We start from the raw sequence: 17790 nt of genomic DNA on the forward strand, positions 1-17790 counted from the left end.
GACTTTTTTTTGAAGATGGTCTGTTCGGTGGGTCCAGTGTAGCCCAAAGGCTGACTTGTATCAAAGGATAGAGCAGTGGCTAGGCTGTGGGGTGGCACTGTGTGAGAAGGAGACTCTGCATAGCACAGCACAGCCTAGAACAGTGTTTGTTTCCTAGAACGCACAAGAATGCACCCTCTGGGAGAGGTGTCTTAGGCAGAGACGTCTGCAATCCTGTTGGCTGTGGGGTCATGGAGACAGCTCCATTCATGTTGATTCTCCTCACAAGATGGACTTGTTCTAATTCAGAACTGCTGATACTTTAAATTTTGTAACCCTATGGTTTTTGTGTCACTGTTGGTAATTCATTTTCTGCTAATAACCAACCCATTCACCAAGAGAATCCCAGAGGTTCTCACGACCTCTCTTCTGTGAATTGTGCCAAACAACCACTGAAACCAAATTAAAGCAGAGTCTTGAATTGTCTTCTCTCTTGCATAGGAAGCTGAAGGGGCCCTAATCCCATGTTTCCCCATGAGCCTCTACTCCTACCTCTCAACTCTCCGTTGAGGCACAAGAAGAGGGGTTACATCCAAAACTATCATTACTGACCAGCATTGCCATCCTGAGGAAGTCCAGTCTCTGATGGTGGAACCAATTAGAAACACCCTTTGCTACACTGGTAGCCTAAGCTAAAACAATCCTACTTCAGGACGCCTTGAAGTAGATGGATAGGAGTGGGCCACATGTATGAAAGGCATTGAGACGTCACTCCCTGGTCCTTAGCTACTGTGCTAGACCTGGACACAAAAAAATAGGCTTGATATCCTTTCTTCTGATGGGGAGGGCAGAGAAGGAGACAAGTAAAAGGGGCTTAGATGAGGACCATGACCTTAGGTGTAGAGTGGAGGTGGGGTTGCCGTCAAAGCCATCCTGAAGAAGGGTCAGCCAGGACCAAGGAGAGGTGGACGGAGGCCCCAGACAGACAGCGTAGATGCAGCCATGGAGCCCAAGTGTGGGTGCTGTGGATGGGGGCTGGAAAGTCACAGAAGCCAGAGCAAGACCACCGTGGAGCTCTCTTTTGCGGCTCTGACTTACAGTGCTTGTAAGGCTGCATTCTGATATAATTTTGTTGAAATTTTAGGAACTCAGGATAGGTTTGCAGCAAAAATCATTTTTTTTACTACTGACTCAGAAAGAAAGGATTTCTCTTTATTGGGCTAATTCATATCTGAGGAGCTGGGGAGAGCTACCAGATCAGGTTTACACTGGCACAGATTTCTCAACAGTAGCCCTGCTAGACAATATGTTTCAGTAAATCTAAGATCACATCGTTTAGAAGACATCACTAATTAGAAGGAGAAAAGGCTGTAAATTAAGATATCACTAATCAATTACAAGATAAATCCTTTTTGGCCTGTTAAAATGAATTTGATGGAGAAGGCCGGCAGCTTCCTTTGCGTAAGTCTCATGGGCATGCAGACTGGTGTAGACACATCTTCAGGTGCCTTACTTGTTTGTGCACACAGACTGGCTCCTCCAAAACCAGCTTTTGTGCACTCACCACAGAGGAGGTGCTAGGAGTGACATAAGGCTTAGAGACGTTGAATGACTCTGTTCAAGGGCCATGTAATTAGCAGGAAGCAAGGCCAAGTTCAAAACCAGACCTTGAGTTCCACATCCTACTTTCTGTCTCCAGAGAATGGGGCAGGTGTTCTGTGCCCAATCTTAAGACTCATAGGCCCATTTACTCCAAGATCATTGACATGGTTTATGTTTTCATCAAAGCACCTGATACCCTGTGAGCTGTCCACCCACCCATTCTTCTGAGACACTCTCACATTACAAAGCTGGGCTCTAAAGACATTACTGCCCAGTAGCCCTACAGCAAGTTCCATGACCTCTCAGACCCTAAAGATGTCTTCAGGTCTGATGCAGGGAGGCCTTCTGACTGTGGTGTACCCGTGAATGGCTACAGTAGGCTGATGCTTAGTGTTCTGAGCTCCAGGACCAGGGTCACCTGTCTGAGCCGCAGACCCCAACCCTAGCTGTGTCACTAGTTCTGGAAGTCTCTTGCTTGGGCCTAGGGCCTCCTCCCCTCTGTAATTTGCAATTTCAGGAAAATGAGGCCTCCAGGTGGGGACCAGGAACTTGTCTGTTCCCTGAACTCCTTCTACCAGACTTGGAAAGGGAGCCCTCCAGACTGGAACCCTTTCTTTAATGGCAGGCTGCTCAGCCCCTGTTCCAGAGCCCCAGGATGTTCCGCCTGCTGCCCCTGATGTTCAGAATGTGGTCCCTGTGCTCTGGGAGCCTGGCTCTGGATATGTGAAACAGAGGTTGGAAGAAGTGCTGGAACTTGGGGAACCTAGTCTTTTGCTAACAAATTTAGGAAAACCTTATCACTTCTGAGGGCTTCTCTTGTGGCTCAGATGGTAAAGAATCCACCTGCAATATGGGAGACTAGGGTTCAATTCCTGGATTGGGAAGATACCCTGGAGAAGGGATAGGCTACCCACTCCAGTATTCTGGCCTGGAGAATTACATGAACTCTACAGTAGGTGGGGTCACAAAGAGTTGGACATGACTTTCACATATCACTTCTGAAACTCAAAAGAGTTTCTAGTGCTCAGGCACTAAAAATTCATTTCTTCCTAGATCATTATATACACAAATAGTAAGATGTTGGTTTACCTGGAAATACCAAAACCTGTCCTTCCTTTTTCCCTCTTAGAGTCATGAAAACTACCCAGTTGCCTCTCTAGCACTTATAGGAATTTCACCCAGGACATTCCTGGGTCCCAAATTCAAGCACTGGAAATCTCTTTATGATGGATGAAAACCAATCAGTTCCTTTAAACATTGATTCAAGCTGTTCCAGCACAGACAGATTCCAGCTGGAGACTCACCAGAGGAAAAACTCCATGTTCTGGCTCATGGTGTCAAGTGGGCCATGGATGATGTCAGGGGTCTTGTCCTGGAGGCATGAAACTGGGGACACCCAAGGGGCCAGGCTCAGGTTCAGCCTGGAAGCTGTGGAAGTCTGGGGACAATAAGTGGTCACAAGCAGAGGTGCAGGGCAGAGGGCACCCGCTTCCTCATCAGCTCCTCACCCCTGATGCAGGTTTGCAGGCTGGATGAGCTGCTGAACTGCTCCAGGCCTCCTTTCCTAAAATGGGTAATGACGGAGCTATCATCACCATCACAGAGTTCCCGTGAAGATATTTAGTTCAGTTTTCTATTAATACCCTGAAGACTGGATCTCTGCTTAAAGAAAGGGGACATGATGGCATTTTTAAAGATGCTCTCCCAGGTGTCCACTATTTCAGATGTTCTAGTAAGCAACCCTCTAAGACGACACTGTGATCCTCTTTGAAGAAAAAGAAAAATCAAGGCACAGAGAGGAACCTGCCCATTACTTACCATTTGTGCATTCACTAATTTCATTCATTCAACACACATTTATTAAGTGCCTACAGTGTGTCAGGCTCTGGGGGTACAGATGTGGGTCATGTACTCTCAAGGAGCTCACAGGTCTAGGCAAGAGGCAAACATATGCACAGGTAAGACACTGCACATGTTGAGTGTTGTGGCGGAGGTGTAAACAAAGTGCTGTGGGTGCAACAGAACCAGCAGGAGCCCTCCTGGGGCACGGGCAGTCCATACATCGCGTGCACACAGCAGGCACTCCCTCAGTGGGCAGGACTGGGTCACCCATGCTGACGCTGAAGTTTGCTAGTTGGGAAGGCCTACCTGCTTCCTCAGGGCACCTTCCCAGCCCTATCCTGATTACTGTCTGCCTGGGCTGCAGTTTTCAGGAGCCACTCTCTGCTTCAGAGGCTAATGACAGAGAGTAGCTGTACAAAAGGCAAACCACCAGGGGCTGCAAAGTTCAGAGACAAAGAACACTTTACTGCTTGTGTCAACAGCTCCTGCCCCAGGTTGTTATACTCCTGAAAGCATCTCTGAGCTGGTCTGTGAGGTAACTTCCTTTCCTAACACTGTGTAGGCAACTCCAGACCCAGCCCCATTTTCACTTTTCTCCCCTCTCAGAAGCTGGGCACAGCCCCACGTGGACAGGCCCATCAGAACAGGTTGCCCAGAGGAGGCCTCTGGCAGCTGATCTTTTCTTTTGATGACTCACAGCCGTCTTACTAGCTCAATGAGCTGCTGAATGTTTTTATTTTGGTTGGACAGGCCATTCCTGATGTTTTCTAGCAGGCATCTCTTCAGTTCAAAAATGGCTTCACTGTACGCCAAGTTCACAGCGGCCATGGGAGGCACTCCATGCCATAAGCCAGGGATGTGCCAAATGTGCTGCTTCTCAGGGTCCCAAAAGGCCAGGTCAGCCAGCGTCTGGATCCCGTCACCGTGTTTCTCCATTTGCACTGTGGCTCTGCCCACATCACTGGGCTGGTCCAGAAGCTGCCTCCGATCTCTTGGCTTGGAGCCAAGGGCAGACACATCATGAAGGTTCTGGTATACAAACTGATAGTTGGGCATGTGCCCTGTTTTTTCCAGCCTTAGAAATGCATGCAGAATAGCTGGTGGAATGTTCCTTGTTTCAGCTAAACTGACCACAGTGACATTACTCAGCCCCATAATCAAAGTGGCCAGGGAAGCCTCCCGCTCAAACCTCTCCCCTGCCTCGGTCCGGACTCCAGCTATCAAGCCCCCAGAGTCTATTACCAGGATGTGATCACAGCCCAGGTCCTGGCTAAAGCTCTCGGCCACCTTAATGAGCTGCATGAAGGCCCCTCGAGGACCACGGCCCCTTCCTGTGACAAACCGCAGCCCGAACATGGTATTGAGAAGAGTGGACTTGCCCGTGCCTGGCACGCCAAGTGCTGACAGGACTACCAGGCGTGACCTCCTCTCCAGGCGGACGTGTAGCTCCTTCAGGAGCCCTGTGACCCAGCGCAAGGCGGGGCTTAGGGTGTTCCCATCGATCAGCTCCAGAGGAAGCCCCTTCAGCAGCAGCTCCAAGGCCAAGCCTGGGAAGTGGGCAAACCGCCTCTGCCCTGCTGGCAGCTTCCCTGCCTCCACAAGGCAGCTTTCGGCCTCGTAAAACTGTCCCATCTCCCGCAGGAAATGCTCCACCCCCAGGGGCTCAGGCCAGAACGGCTCACTGAAGTCCACGGCCCCACAGTGCTTTGGTCTCAGGGTAAAAATCATCTCTGGAGATGGTCTTGGCCTTGGCTGGGCCACCCGGGCCAGTCCCCACTCCATCCACTTCAGGAAATACTGCTTCTCCCCCAGGGAGGGGCTGCTGATGCCCGAGATGAACTCCTGGACCCCCCAGGAAGGGTCATGGTCATTCTGCTGCATTCGAAGTTCCAGTAACCGATGCCTCAGCTCAGCCCTGTACTTCTCAGGAGGGTCGCTGGCCCACTGGATCTGGCAGAGCTCCTTCTCCACCTGGGCCACCTTTCTCCAAGTTTCCCCCTGTAGCCTCAGCTCATCCCTGCGGTAGGCATCCAAGTCCTTGATTTTCCTGGTGATCTGCTCCATCCGGTCCTTTGCCCGCTGACACTCCTCACAGTCCTCATCGACCTTCAGCCCCAGCTTGCGGGCCGCGTTCGCCATGTCCTCCACGGATACCCTCCTGCAGGGGGACCGGGTCACATGTGTGATGATGGCGCGGACCCTACGCACAAAGCCTACACTGTCTGTGCTGCTGACCTTCACGAGGACGTGAGAGTGGTCCATCTTCAGCACAGGAATTAACCTGTTCAGAAATCTCAGGTTTGTGTTTCGTTTCCCACGGTAGGGACTCAGGATGAAGTAGTATTTTGTGGCTGACCCCTTCATGGAAGACAGCAATTTGTATTCCTTCTTACTGATGTTGTCAGTCAAGATGAATATGGCCGAAGAGATTTCTGTCAAGAGCTTGAACTGCAGCCAGTGAGACCCAATGTCACCTCTCAAGTTTAGGAAGGCCATGGGCTCTGGGAAAATGTCCAAGTCCTCCCTGCCACTGGGAAGAAACCAGGAAATTTCTACCAGCCCGTCTGCTATCTCCCGAGGGTTAGTGCCCAAGTTCAGATCCCGATGCCAGAAACAGTCCTGCTGCCTGTGGCCAGGGCTGAGCACGTCGTTGAGAAGCTGGGATTTAGAGTTGCTGCTGACCTCCATGCGCACAAAGGCAAAGGCAGGTGCTCGGGACAGGACCATGCTGTCTTCTCTGAAGCTTCCCATCACCCTTGGGGGCTGTGACCCCCATGTCCGCACAGTCCCCCTCATGGCCCACAGCAGAAATGTGTGGTAGTGGTTTTCTGGGTCAGGCAAAATGAGAGGGAGTGCAAACTGGCAGAGAGACATTTTTGACACAATTTCCTGTTGCAGGAAACTATCAGAGGAAAGCAGAAGGGCACAGAGAAGGTCTAAGGGATTCACAGGTGTGTCGGGTGTTGGCAGCTCGGAGAAGGAATAGATGTCTGCTGAGATGTCCTCAGCCGTGTCCCAGTAGATGATCTCCTCTTCCATTTGGCTCTCCTTCTCCACAGGCCTGGTGTCCAGGGGAAGGTCCAGGACCATGGTGGTATTCCTGGCTTCAGCATTGAGGGCCTGCAGCTTCCTGAGGAAATTCCAGGGCAAGTCTTTGGGAGTCTGAGGAGCCCAGTTCTTCATGCTGTCACTGCTGATCTGTAAGGCGTCCTGGAGGCTGAGTTTCTGTGTTTGGTATGTCTCTAGTCCCAAAAGGAACAGCATTTCTTGTAGTCTGCTCCTCTCCTCTGTGGAGAGAAATGAAGATATAATTACATACTCTGCATGTCAGAGGATCCAGGTTAGAGGTGGGGAGGGAGAGCCGAACTCAGCAGGTAGGAGATGGCCTCCTTCAGAGCAAAATGCAGGCACCCCTAGGCCACCTGAGAACAAGACAAAGGTAACATCACCCACCCCAGACCCAAGTGTGGCCAGATACATGTGACATTAGAGACGAAAAAGAAAGGGACATCCAGGGGCTACATTTAAGAATTGGGAGATTTTATGTAAAAAATGTCTTGTTTCTCTTGAAGCTACCAAGATTTAGCAATGCCAAGCCCAAATTTAATTGGCTAGAGTGAGCAGCTATGCGCTTGAGATGTGGAACACAGGCCTCATTCTCTGGCCATACCCCGCTCCCTTCAACATACTCCTGTGCTTCTGGCCCAGCAGTGGATTCCCTCACACTGTTACCAGGAACTTTCCACAGTGGACACAATCACTGATTCACTGTGGTTTTCTGGTTGATGTTCTTTTCTGTCTACAAACAAGCTGGAAATTTTGTAAAGGAAACAGGGAGTTACTCTTGGTACAGAGTAATAGCAATCACTTTTAAATAACATTTCTCCAAACTTGAAGCTGCTAGTATGGTTCTAAATTTTCACTGTATTAAAATATTTGGTAGAGATCATAAGTCTGTACTTATTTGTTCAGACTTTCAGCCATAACATCCAATAGAGTATGAATTCTTACAAGCACTAGATGCTCAGAACAGTAATGTCACCTGCAAAGGTTTCCTCCACCATCCCTGTTCTTGGCCACAGCATCTTACCAATTTTCATTGCATATAATTTACTGCATATAATTTGTTCAGTCGCCAAGTCGTGTCCAACTCTTCGTGACCCCATGGACTGCAGCACACCAGGCTTCCATGTCCCTCACCATCTCCTGGAGTTTGCCCAAGTTCATGTCCATTGCATCAATGATGTTATACAACCATCTTATCCTCTGTCACCCTCTTCTCCTCCTGCCCTCAATCTTTCCCAGAATCAGGGTCTTTTCCAATGAGTTGGCTGTTCATATCAGGTGGCCAAAGAACTGGAGCTTCAGCTTCAACATCAGTCCTTCCAATGAGTATTCGTGGTTGATTTCCTATAAGATTGACTGGTTTGATCTCTTTGCTTGAGAGTCCAGGGGACTCTCAAGAGTCTTCTCTAGTACCACAGTTCAAGCATCAATTCTTCAGTGTTCTGCCTTCTTTATGGTCCAGCTCTCACAACCGTTCATGACTACTGGAAAGACCACAGCCTTGACTATACGGACCTTTGTCAGCAATGTGATGTTTTTGGTTTTTAACACACTGTCTAGGTTTGTCATAGCTTTCCTGCCAAGAAGCAGTTGGCTTCTAATTTTATGGCTGCAGATTTTAGAGCCCAAGAAGAGGAAATCTGTCACTGCTTCCACTTTTTCCCCTTCTATTTGCCATGAAGTGATGGGGCTAGATGCCATGATCTTAGTTTTTTTAACATTGAGTTTTAAGCCAAATTTTTCACTCTCCTCCTTCACCCTCATCAAGAGGCTCTTTAGTTCCTCTTCGCTTTCTGCCATTGGGAATCATCTGCATATCTGAGGTTGTTCATGTTTCTCCCGGCAATCTTGGTTCCAGCTTGTAATTCATCCAGCCCGGCATTTCACATGATATGCCCTGTGTATAAGTTAAATAAACAAGGTGACAATAAACAGCCTTGTCGTACTCCTTTCTCAATCAACCAGTCAGTTGTTCCACATCTGGTTCTATCTGTTGCTTCTTGACACATACAGGTTTCTCGGGAGACAGGTAAGATGGTCTGGTATTCCCATCTCTTTAAGAGTTTTCCACAGTTTGTTATGATCCACACAGTCAAACGCTTTAGCATAGTCAATGAAACAGAGGTAGATGTTTTTCTGGAAACTCCCTTGCTTTCTCTATGATCCAGTGAATGTTGGCAATTTGATCTCTGGTTCCTGCCTTTTCTAAACCCAGCTTGGACATCTAGAAGTTCTCTGTTCATGTAATGCTGAAGTCTAGCATGCAAGACTTGGAACATAACCTTACTAGCAGGGGACATGCGTGCAATTGTCCAGTGGCTTGAACATTCTTTAGTATTGCCTTCTTGGGGATTGGGATGAGGATTTACCTTTTCCAGTCCTATGGCCATTGCTGGGTTTTCCAAATTTGCTGACATATCGAGGGCAGCACTTTGACAGCACTGCATATAATTAGAAAACTTTAAATGTTAAATATATTAACAAAACAAATAAACATAAATCCTGCTGAGCTCTAGGATTCTCTCCATTCTTTCCTTAAAAGAGGAAGCTATGCCTATGATGCTACGTTAGGTGCTGACAGAAACCACAGGAGGAAGTGCAGGTTATCAGCCTTCTTGTTCCCAGTAAGTTATATGATGGGATCAGGACCATGCCTGGGTGAAGAGCAGGACTCAAAGCACTCATTCCCCTGTAGGGATCCACTTGCTGCCTAATGTCTCTCTTCAGAAGCTCAGCCTTCCACAGGGGCTAACTGGCCATACCATCCCAGAGAGTCAAGAGCTGGCAAACTTGTTGCAGAAACAAAAGAACCACATGGGGAGAGACACCTTAGTAGAAATCCATCATATAAGTAACTTAATTTTCTGATTGTTGCCTGAATTAAAACCAGGGACATTGTTTTTCTTATCCAGGCATAGAATAACTTTTTTAAGCAGCATGTAGCTAAATGTGACAGGGAAAGCCAGAGCAAACAAACCTATTAATGTGTACACCCATGCCCAGTCCATGACCCTTGGCAGATCTATAAATGAAACCACCAGATCAGATGAATGACTCCCAAACTTGGATAAGCTTTAGAATCACTTTAGGAACTTGTTAAAAATAAGGTTTTTGAGCTTTATGTACAAATATGCAAATTCATTATGTTACTCTGTATGGTAACAGCTCCCCAGGCGTTATTTTCCTGGCAGTATTATTAATGGCACATAAAGGATTAATGGACTAGCAGTGCTTTTGATGCAGTCAGGGGTTGAAACTATCAGCCCAGATGATGTTTTCCATCAATAACACAGACAGAGCAGAGAGATGAAACATACCTATTGGAAAGTCATTATCCTGAGCTTCATTTGGACCCTCTAAAAAAAAGCAAAGGAAAATGAAATATCAATCAAATTAGGGGGCTTGAATTGACACAAATTAATTTAGGCTAAACTTAGAACCCCCATTCTTTCTTACTAAGGTAGTAACTTCTCCCAATTGTTCAAAATCTAAAATCCCAGTAATTTTTTTCACTTTGCCTATCTTTGCCCATCACTTCCTTATCTCTTTCCCTAATCCAATCTGTTGCCAATCCTGTAATTTCTACCTCCATAATGAAACTCGCAGTCATCTCCTTCCATTTCTCTCCATTCCAAATCTGGAAGAAAAAAACATATATACACATTTAGTTTCATCAGCAACTTAGGACCTTTCTACCAGAAAATTCAAGTGAAGATACAATGTTTATTTTGAGTACTATTATTGGTTTCAGTTTTTCCTATGTAAATTTAATTTGCTTACAATCCCAAACAGGACACAAAGTAGTAATAACCACACACACAAGATAATGATTTGCTCTAGGATTATCAGTCCAAAAGTACAGGCCACAAAAAATACATAAACTGGACTTCATCAAAGTAAAATTCTCTATGCATCAAAGAACATTCTCAAGAAAGTGAAAGACCACCTATGAATGTGGAAAATATGTGCAAATCATATGTGATTAGATCTAGTATCTGGAATATGTAAACAAGTACAACTTCATAACAAAAAAGACACACACAAAAAAACCTCAATTGAAAAGTGGAATATTCAAAGAACTTGAATAGACATTTCTCCAAAAAAATATACAAATGATCACAAGAACATAAAATGATGCTCAACATCATCAGTCACAAGGGAAATCAAATCAAAACCACAGTGAGATAGCGCTGCACACCTGTTAGGATGGTGACTTTAAAAAAGGATGGAAAATCGCAAGCATTGACAGGATGGGGGGAAATCAGAACCCTTGTACATTTCTGGTAGGACTTTAAGCGCTGCAGCTGTTGGGAAAACAATTTGGCTATTCCTCAAACAGTTAAACACAGAATTACCATTTGATTCAGTAATTCCACTCTGAGGTATCTGCCTAGAAGAACTTAAAACTGGGACTCAAACAAGTACATGTACATGCATGTTCATAGCATGATTACTCACAATAGCCAAAAGGTGGAAACCAAATAGCCAAACGTCCACTTGACAGATGAATAGATAAACAAAGTGCAGTCTATCCATACAATAGCATATGATTCAACCCGAAAAAGGAACAACACGGAGGAACTCCAAAACACTACGCTAGGTGAAAAACAACAACAACACAAAAGGGCGCATATTGTGTGACTTCATTTATAGGAAAATACTTAACATAAATATAAACAAAGACTTAACACAGATTGGTGGTCCAGCCTGGAAATTGGGAGGAGAGATGGGAGAAACTGCTCAAGGGGTAGAGAGTTTTACTTTCAAGTGATGGAAATGTTTTGGAAATTAATAGATAAGAAGTTGTGATTTCATAAGTTTATGAATGTACTAAATGTCATAGAATTGTTCACCATAAAACACTTTTTTCCTTCAGTATTTTTCCGTTTTTAAAAATTGTGTTAAAATACACGTAACATAAAATTTACTATTTTGGCGGGGTCGGAGGGGCATGCCATACAGCTGAGAGGATCTTAGTTTCTGGACTATGGAGTGAACCCAGGCCCTGGGAAGTGAAAGCGCAAAGTCCTAACCACTGGACCACCAGGGACTCTTGAGAGTCCCTTGGACTGCAAGGAGATCCAACCAGTCCATCCTACTGGAGATCAGTTCTGAGTGTTCATGGGTAGGACTGACACTGAGGCTGAAACTCCAATACTTTGGCCATCTAATTGAGGGCAGGAGGAGAAGGGGATGACAGAGAATGAGATGGTTGGATGGCATCACCGACTCAATGGACATGGGTTTGGGTAGACTCCAGGTGTTGGTGATGGACAGGAGGCCTGGCATGCTGAGGTTCATGGGGTTGCAAAGAGTCGGACACAACTGAGTGACTGAACTGAACTGAACTGAACTGATAGATATGTATAATCCTATTACTGTTTTCTTAATTGTTTTGGGTTTATTTTCTGTAGGTCTTTTCCTACTCTTGTGTTTCCTGCCTAGAGAAGTGCTTTTAGCATTTGTTGTAAAGCTGGTTTGGTGGTGCTGAATTCTCTTAACTTTTGCTTGTCTTGGAAAGCTTTTGATTTCTCCATCAAATCTGAAGGAGAGTCTTGCTGGGTAGAGGAAGTATTCTTGGTTGTAGTACTTCCCTTTCATCAGTTTAAATAAATCATGCCATTCCCTTCTGGCTCGTAGAGTTTCTGCTTAGAAATCAGCTGATAGCCTGATGGGAGTTCCCTGTATGTTATTTGTTGTTTTTCCCTTGTTGCTTTTAATATTTTGTCTTGTCTTTAATTTTTGTCAGTTTGATTAGTCTGTGTCTTGGTGTGTTCCTCCTTGGGGTTTTACTTTCTACGACTCTGTCTTTTCTGGACTTGGCTGACTATTTCCTTTCCCATGTTTGGGATGTTTTCAGCTATTATCTCTTCAAATATTTTCCCAGGTCCTTTCTCTTTCTCTTCATGCCCCTCTTACTGTCTCACTGCAGCTTCTTGTTTGTCTTAGGATGTGCGGTATCTTTTTTTGGTGGTTTCCAGCATCCTCCTGTTGATGGTTGTTCAACAGCTAGTTGCAATTTTGGTGCTCCCATGGGAGGAGATACACGCACATCCTTCTACTCCACCATCTTGAACTGGAATCTATTAGTTTTCTATTCTCTATTTCATTGATCTCTGCTCTAATCTTTTATTATTTCTTTCTTTGTGTGAGCTTTGCATTTAGCTTGTTTTTCTTTTCCTGTTACAACTTAAAGTTGTAAAGTTAGTCTGTTTATATGGGATGTTTCTTGTTTTTAACATGAGCATTTATAAATTTCCCCTTAGTACCACTTTGGATGCAGTCCATAAGTGTTAATATGATGTGTTTATATTTTCATTCATGTCTTCTTAACTATTTTTTTAATTTCTTTGTGATTTTGTCTTTGATCCATTGGTTGTTTGAAAGGACATTATTAGGTCTCCAAAATTTTGTGAATTCTCCAGGTTGTTATTGATTTCTAACTTTATCTCAATGGTCAAAGAAGATACTTTGTATGATATCTTTTAGAAACCACTGACATTTACTTTGTGGCCCTATATATGGTCTATCCATATATCTATATATGGATATCCTATATCCAGTTGAGAAGAATCTGTATGCTGTTGTTGTTGCTGGCCGGGGGAGGGGGATGTTCTGCATATGTCTCTTAGATCTAGTAGGTTTATTGTGTTGTTGAAGGCCTCTATTTCCTCACTTATCTTCTGTCTGGTTGTTCTATCCATTATTCTGAGTGGGGTATTGGAATCCACAACTATTACTGTAGAACCGTCTATTTTCTCCTTCAGTTCTCTCAGGTTTTGCTTTTTATATTTTGATGGTCTGACATTACATAAATGCTTATAATTGTTATATATTCTTGCTATATTGAAATGTTTGTTAACATGTAATGTCCTTCTCTTTCTCTTGTAGTTGTTTTTTACTTAAAGCCTATTTCATCTGAAATTAGTATAGCCACTGAAGTTCTCTTTTGATAATTATTTGCACATTCTCCATCTTTTTACTTTTACAAGTTGTCTTTGGATCTCAAAAGTGAGTCTCTTATGCTGCTGCTAAATCGCTTCAGTCATGTCCGACTCTGTGCGACCCCATAGATGGCAGCCCACCAGGCTCCCCTGTCCCTGGGATTCTCCAGGCAAGAACACTGGAGTGGGTTGCCATTTCCTTCTCCAAAGCATGAAAGTAAAAAGTGAAAGTGAAGTCACTCAGTCATGTCTGACCCTCAGTGATCTCATGGACTGCAGCCTTCCAGGCTCCTCCATCCATGGGATTTTCCAGGCAAGAGTTAGGTCATGTGTTTTTATCAATTCTGCCAATCTCTGGTTTTTGATGGGAGAGTTTAATCCACTTACATTTAAAGTAATTACTGATAAGGAGGCACTTATTTCTGTCATTGTGCTATATCTTTATGTCCCTCATTTCCTGCATTCCTATCTTCTTTTTCTATTTATTTTTTGGTAGTGAAATGTTTAAATTCCTTCTTGATTCCCTTTTGTGTATATTCTATAACAATTTCCTTTGTGGTTGCCATGGGGATTACATTTAGTCTCCTAAGTTTATAACATTCTAATTTGAATTTATACTAATTTAATGTCAACAACATATATTCTAATTGTTTACACACTGTAAAACCCAAAACCCCTTTTGTTTTTTGATATCACAAAATTACATCTTTATATAATGTATGCCCCTAAACATAAACTAATAACTCTTCAAATGTATTAGTCTCCTGAATTACATACAGAACAAGATTTGGAATTACAAATCAATGTTACAGTAATGCTAGCTAGCATATTAATTTTTAATTTATATATATTGGTCTCTTACATCACATAGAAAACAAAAACTGCAGTTACAAACAACTGTTACAATAATACTAACTATATAATTGCCCATGTATCTACTTTACCGAGATCTTTATTTCTCATACAGCATAAGGTTACTGTCCAATGAATGTCCATTCTCTTTGCAGCACTCCCTTAAGCACTTCTTTTAGGGATAACTAGTGGTCACAAACTCCCTCAGCTTTTGTTCATCTGGGAATGTCTTGATTTCTCCCTCATTTCTGAAGCACAATTTTGCTGGATATATGAATCCTGGTTGACAGTTTTTTTAAACACTTTGACTATATTTTCTGGCCTTCAAAGTTTCTAATGAGAAATCTGCAGATTATCTCTTTGAAAATCACTTGTAGTGACTTATCACTTGCTGCTTTCAAGATTTCTTCTTTTTCTTTGTATTATGTGTCTTGGTGTAGGTCTCTCTGAATTCATTTTACTTGGAGTTCACTGAGCTTTTTGGATGATTACATACACATCTTTCTTTAGATTCAGCAAGTTTCAGCCATTATTTCTTCAAATATTCTCTCTGCTTCTTTCTCTTCTCCTTCTGAGTCTCCTACAATGAGTATCTTGGTCCTTTTGATGGTGTCAAACAGGCTCTGTCTGCTTTTATTCAATCTTTCCTCTTTCCGTTCCTCAGCTTTGATAATTTCCACTGTCCGATCTTCAAGTTCACTAATTCATTCTTCCGCCTGCCAAGTCAGACGCCTTTGAATCCTGCTCGTGAATTTTTCATTTCAGTTGTTGTACTCTTCAGCTCTAGAATTTGTTTTGGCTTATTTTTAGGTTTTCTATTTCTTTATTGATATTCACCTTTTGTTCACTCACCATTCTCTTGACTTTCTCCATATCCTCCTTTAGTTCTTCTAGCATCTTTAGGATTGTTGTTTTAAAGTCTGTCTAATATATCTGCCACAAAGTCTTTTGAGGGACAGATTTTCTTGATATATTTTTCCTTTTGAATGGACCACATATTCCTATTTTTTCTATGCTTTCTGATGTTTTTGTTGAACACCTTTGAATCTAATAATGTGCTAATTATGGAAATCAGATTATTTCCCCTTACTCGGGGTTTGCTATGGTTATTTTTTTATTGTTTGTTTTTGATTGCAGTTGGCTGTTGCTGTGCTGAGATTCAGCTTAAGATGTAAACTTAAAGTCTTCTCTAAAGCAGAGACATTACTTTGCCAACAAAGGTCCGTCTAGTCAAGGCTACGGTTTTTCCAGTGGTCATGTATGGATGTGAGAGTTGGACTGTGAAGAAAGCTGAGCGCTGAAGAATTGATGCTTTTGAACTGTGGTGTTGGAGAAGACTCTTGAGAGTTCCTTGGACTGCAAGGAGATCCAACCAGTCCATTCTGAAGGAGATCAGCCCTAGGATTTCTTTGGAAGGAATGATACTAAAGCTGAAACTCCAGTACTTTGGCCACCTCATGCGAAGAGTTGACTCATTGGAAAAGACCCTGATGCTGGGAGGGGCTGGGGACAGGAGGAGAAGGAGACGACAAAGGATGAGATGGCTGGATGGCATCACTGACTTGATGGATATGAGTCTGAGTGAACTCCAGGAGTTGGTGATGGACAGTGAGGCCTGGAGTTCTGCGATTCATGGGGACACGAAGAGTCGGACACAACTGAGCGACTGAACTGAACTGAACTGAACTGATCTTTTTTGAGCATTTTCCTGGGAATGCACAGTTATTTTCTAATTTTTCCCAGATATGCAGTTGTTTTTGAATGTTCTACTCTTTAATGTGTGGCTTACAAAATAGAAATAAGCAAATAATGATAGGTGGGAAGGTGTTGATCTTTTGATTCTCCCTGTAAGGCCCTTCAGCCAGAGGGGGAGGGGCTTGCAACAATGTTTGGAGTTCTGACAATTGCTGTCCCCCTCTTTGCCTTCAGTTCTGTGATCAGAAACAGCAATCAGCAATTAGAGCACAGATACTGGATATTTAGAGGGTGGGTTTTTTTTGCTCACCCTGGATCCCACATGCTGTGTCAAGTTATTCCAAGACCATGTACACAGTTGCCTGCCACTTGGCTGTGGGTAGAGATGGGTAACTGCTACTGTATTAAGAGCTGAAACTGACCAAAATTAACTGCAGTTTACCCTCTAATTGTTCCCCTGGAAGTTGGAAGCCTCCATCAGACTGCAGAGTCCCAGAGTAATTACATCAGACAGATTCTGCCAGCACAACTGCTGTCCAGGTGAGGAGAGGTATTCCTGGCACATCTTGCTATGCCATATTCCAGAATTCTCTTCAATGATTTAAATAATTTTTTTAAAGAAAAAGTTATGAAGTAATTAGAGTCCTCAGACTTGAGATAAAGCAAAAGCAAATATATTCTATAGGATAATTATATAAAGCACAAACCAAGCAAAATTAATCTAAGCTTTTAGAAGTCTAGAGAGTGGTTATGTCTGGCAAAGGCATGGTAGGAAGTGATTAGAAGGTGGACTTCTTAGGCAATGTTTTTGTTTAGCTTCTTCTCCTGGATGCTGGCTAACATAGGTCAGTCTTTGTGAAACTTTATGAAGCTATGCACTTACAATATGGGCTCTTTTCCATATTTATATTATACTTCAATACAACTTTTTTTTTTAATCTTATAGGTTGAAAAGCTTGCTTTAGGTCTTAAAAATATGCTTAAGAGGAATTCACATGCCTCAGGAAGAAATTTTTTTTAATAATTACAAAAGCCTTATTCACTGGGAAGATAGAATTTTGGAGAAGGGCTAGAACATCTCTGAGCCTCAGTTTCCTCAAATGAAACAAAGGGCTGATAATGACTATCTTATGAGGCTGTTGTAAAGAACTAAATAGGGCAACCTAGCTGGCACCCCCCTCCAGTACTCTTGCCTGGCAAATCCCATGGATGGAGGAGCCTGGTAGGCTGCAGCCCATGGGGTTGTGAAGAGTCGGACACGACTGAGCGACTTCCCTTTCACTTTTCACTTTCATGCATTGGAGAAGGAAATGGCAACCCACTCCAGTGTTCTTGCCTGGAGAATCCCAGGGACGGGGGAGCCTGGTGGGCTGCCGTCTATGGGGTCACACAGAGTCAGACACGACTGAAGTGATTTAGGAGCAGCAGTAGCTCACAATAAGCCAGTAAGGCCACTGCTTTTCCCCAGCCCACCCTGAAATTTTCTTTCCCAATTTTATACAGCACTGCCTGCCAATAGATTGCCTTGTTCTCTATCTACACTGTTAAACATGCAGTCACTAGCTGTATGGCTACTGAGCACTTGACATATGGCTAGTGTGATTGAGGAACTGGATTTTTAATTTTATTTAATTTTAAATGTGTGCCTAGTGGCTAATGAATAGTACAATTCAAGGTCTGGAGAAACTGAAGGGCTTTGAGCAATTATTGCTTGATCTCAGCTTTGCTTAGCCTTGAGCAACTGACCATGAACTCCCACAATGCCTACCTTCTAGAACTTAAGTTCCCAAAAGACTAGGATTTTTGGTTA

At 43.7% G+C, this 17790-nt stretch overlaps 1 protein-coding gene across 1 annotated transcript in view; it reads right to left on the minus strand.

The window, feature by feature from the left end:
* Window positions 1–3417: 3417 nt before the first annotated feature.
* URGCP (upregulator of cell proliferation) overlaps window positions 3418–17790 on the minus strand; it is a 30953-nt gene continuing 16580 nt past the window's right edge. The window contains exons 3-5 of the mRNA XM_086365484.1: window positions 10076–10126; window positions 9807–9845; window positions 3418–6710 (exon numbers count right to left, since the gene is read on the minus strand). Coding sequence (XP_086221610.1) covers window positions 4117–6710; window positions 9807–9845; window positions 10076–10126 — 2684 coding nt within the window. The 3' untranslated portion in view covers window positions 3418–4116. The remainder of the gene's footprint in view (window positions 6711–9806; window positions 9846–10075; window positions 10127–17790) is intronic.

This window comes from Bos grunniens, chromosome 22 (assembly GCF_055505025.1).
Source record: "Bos grunniens cultivar Pamir isolate PY7600 chromosome 22, Bosgru_T2T1.0, whole genome shotgun sequence".
Taxonomy (NCBI): Eukaryota; Metazoa; Chordata; class Mammalia; order Artiodactyla; family Bovidae; genus Bos; species Bos grunniens.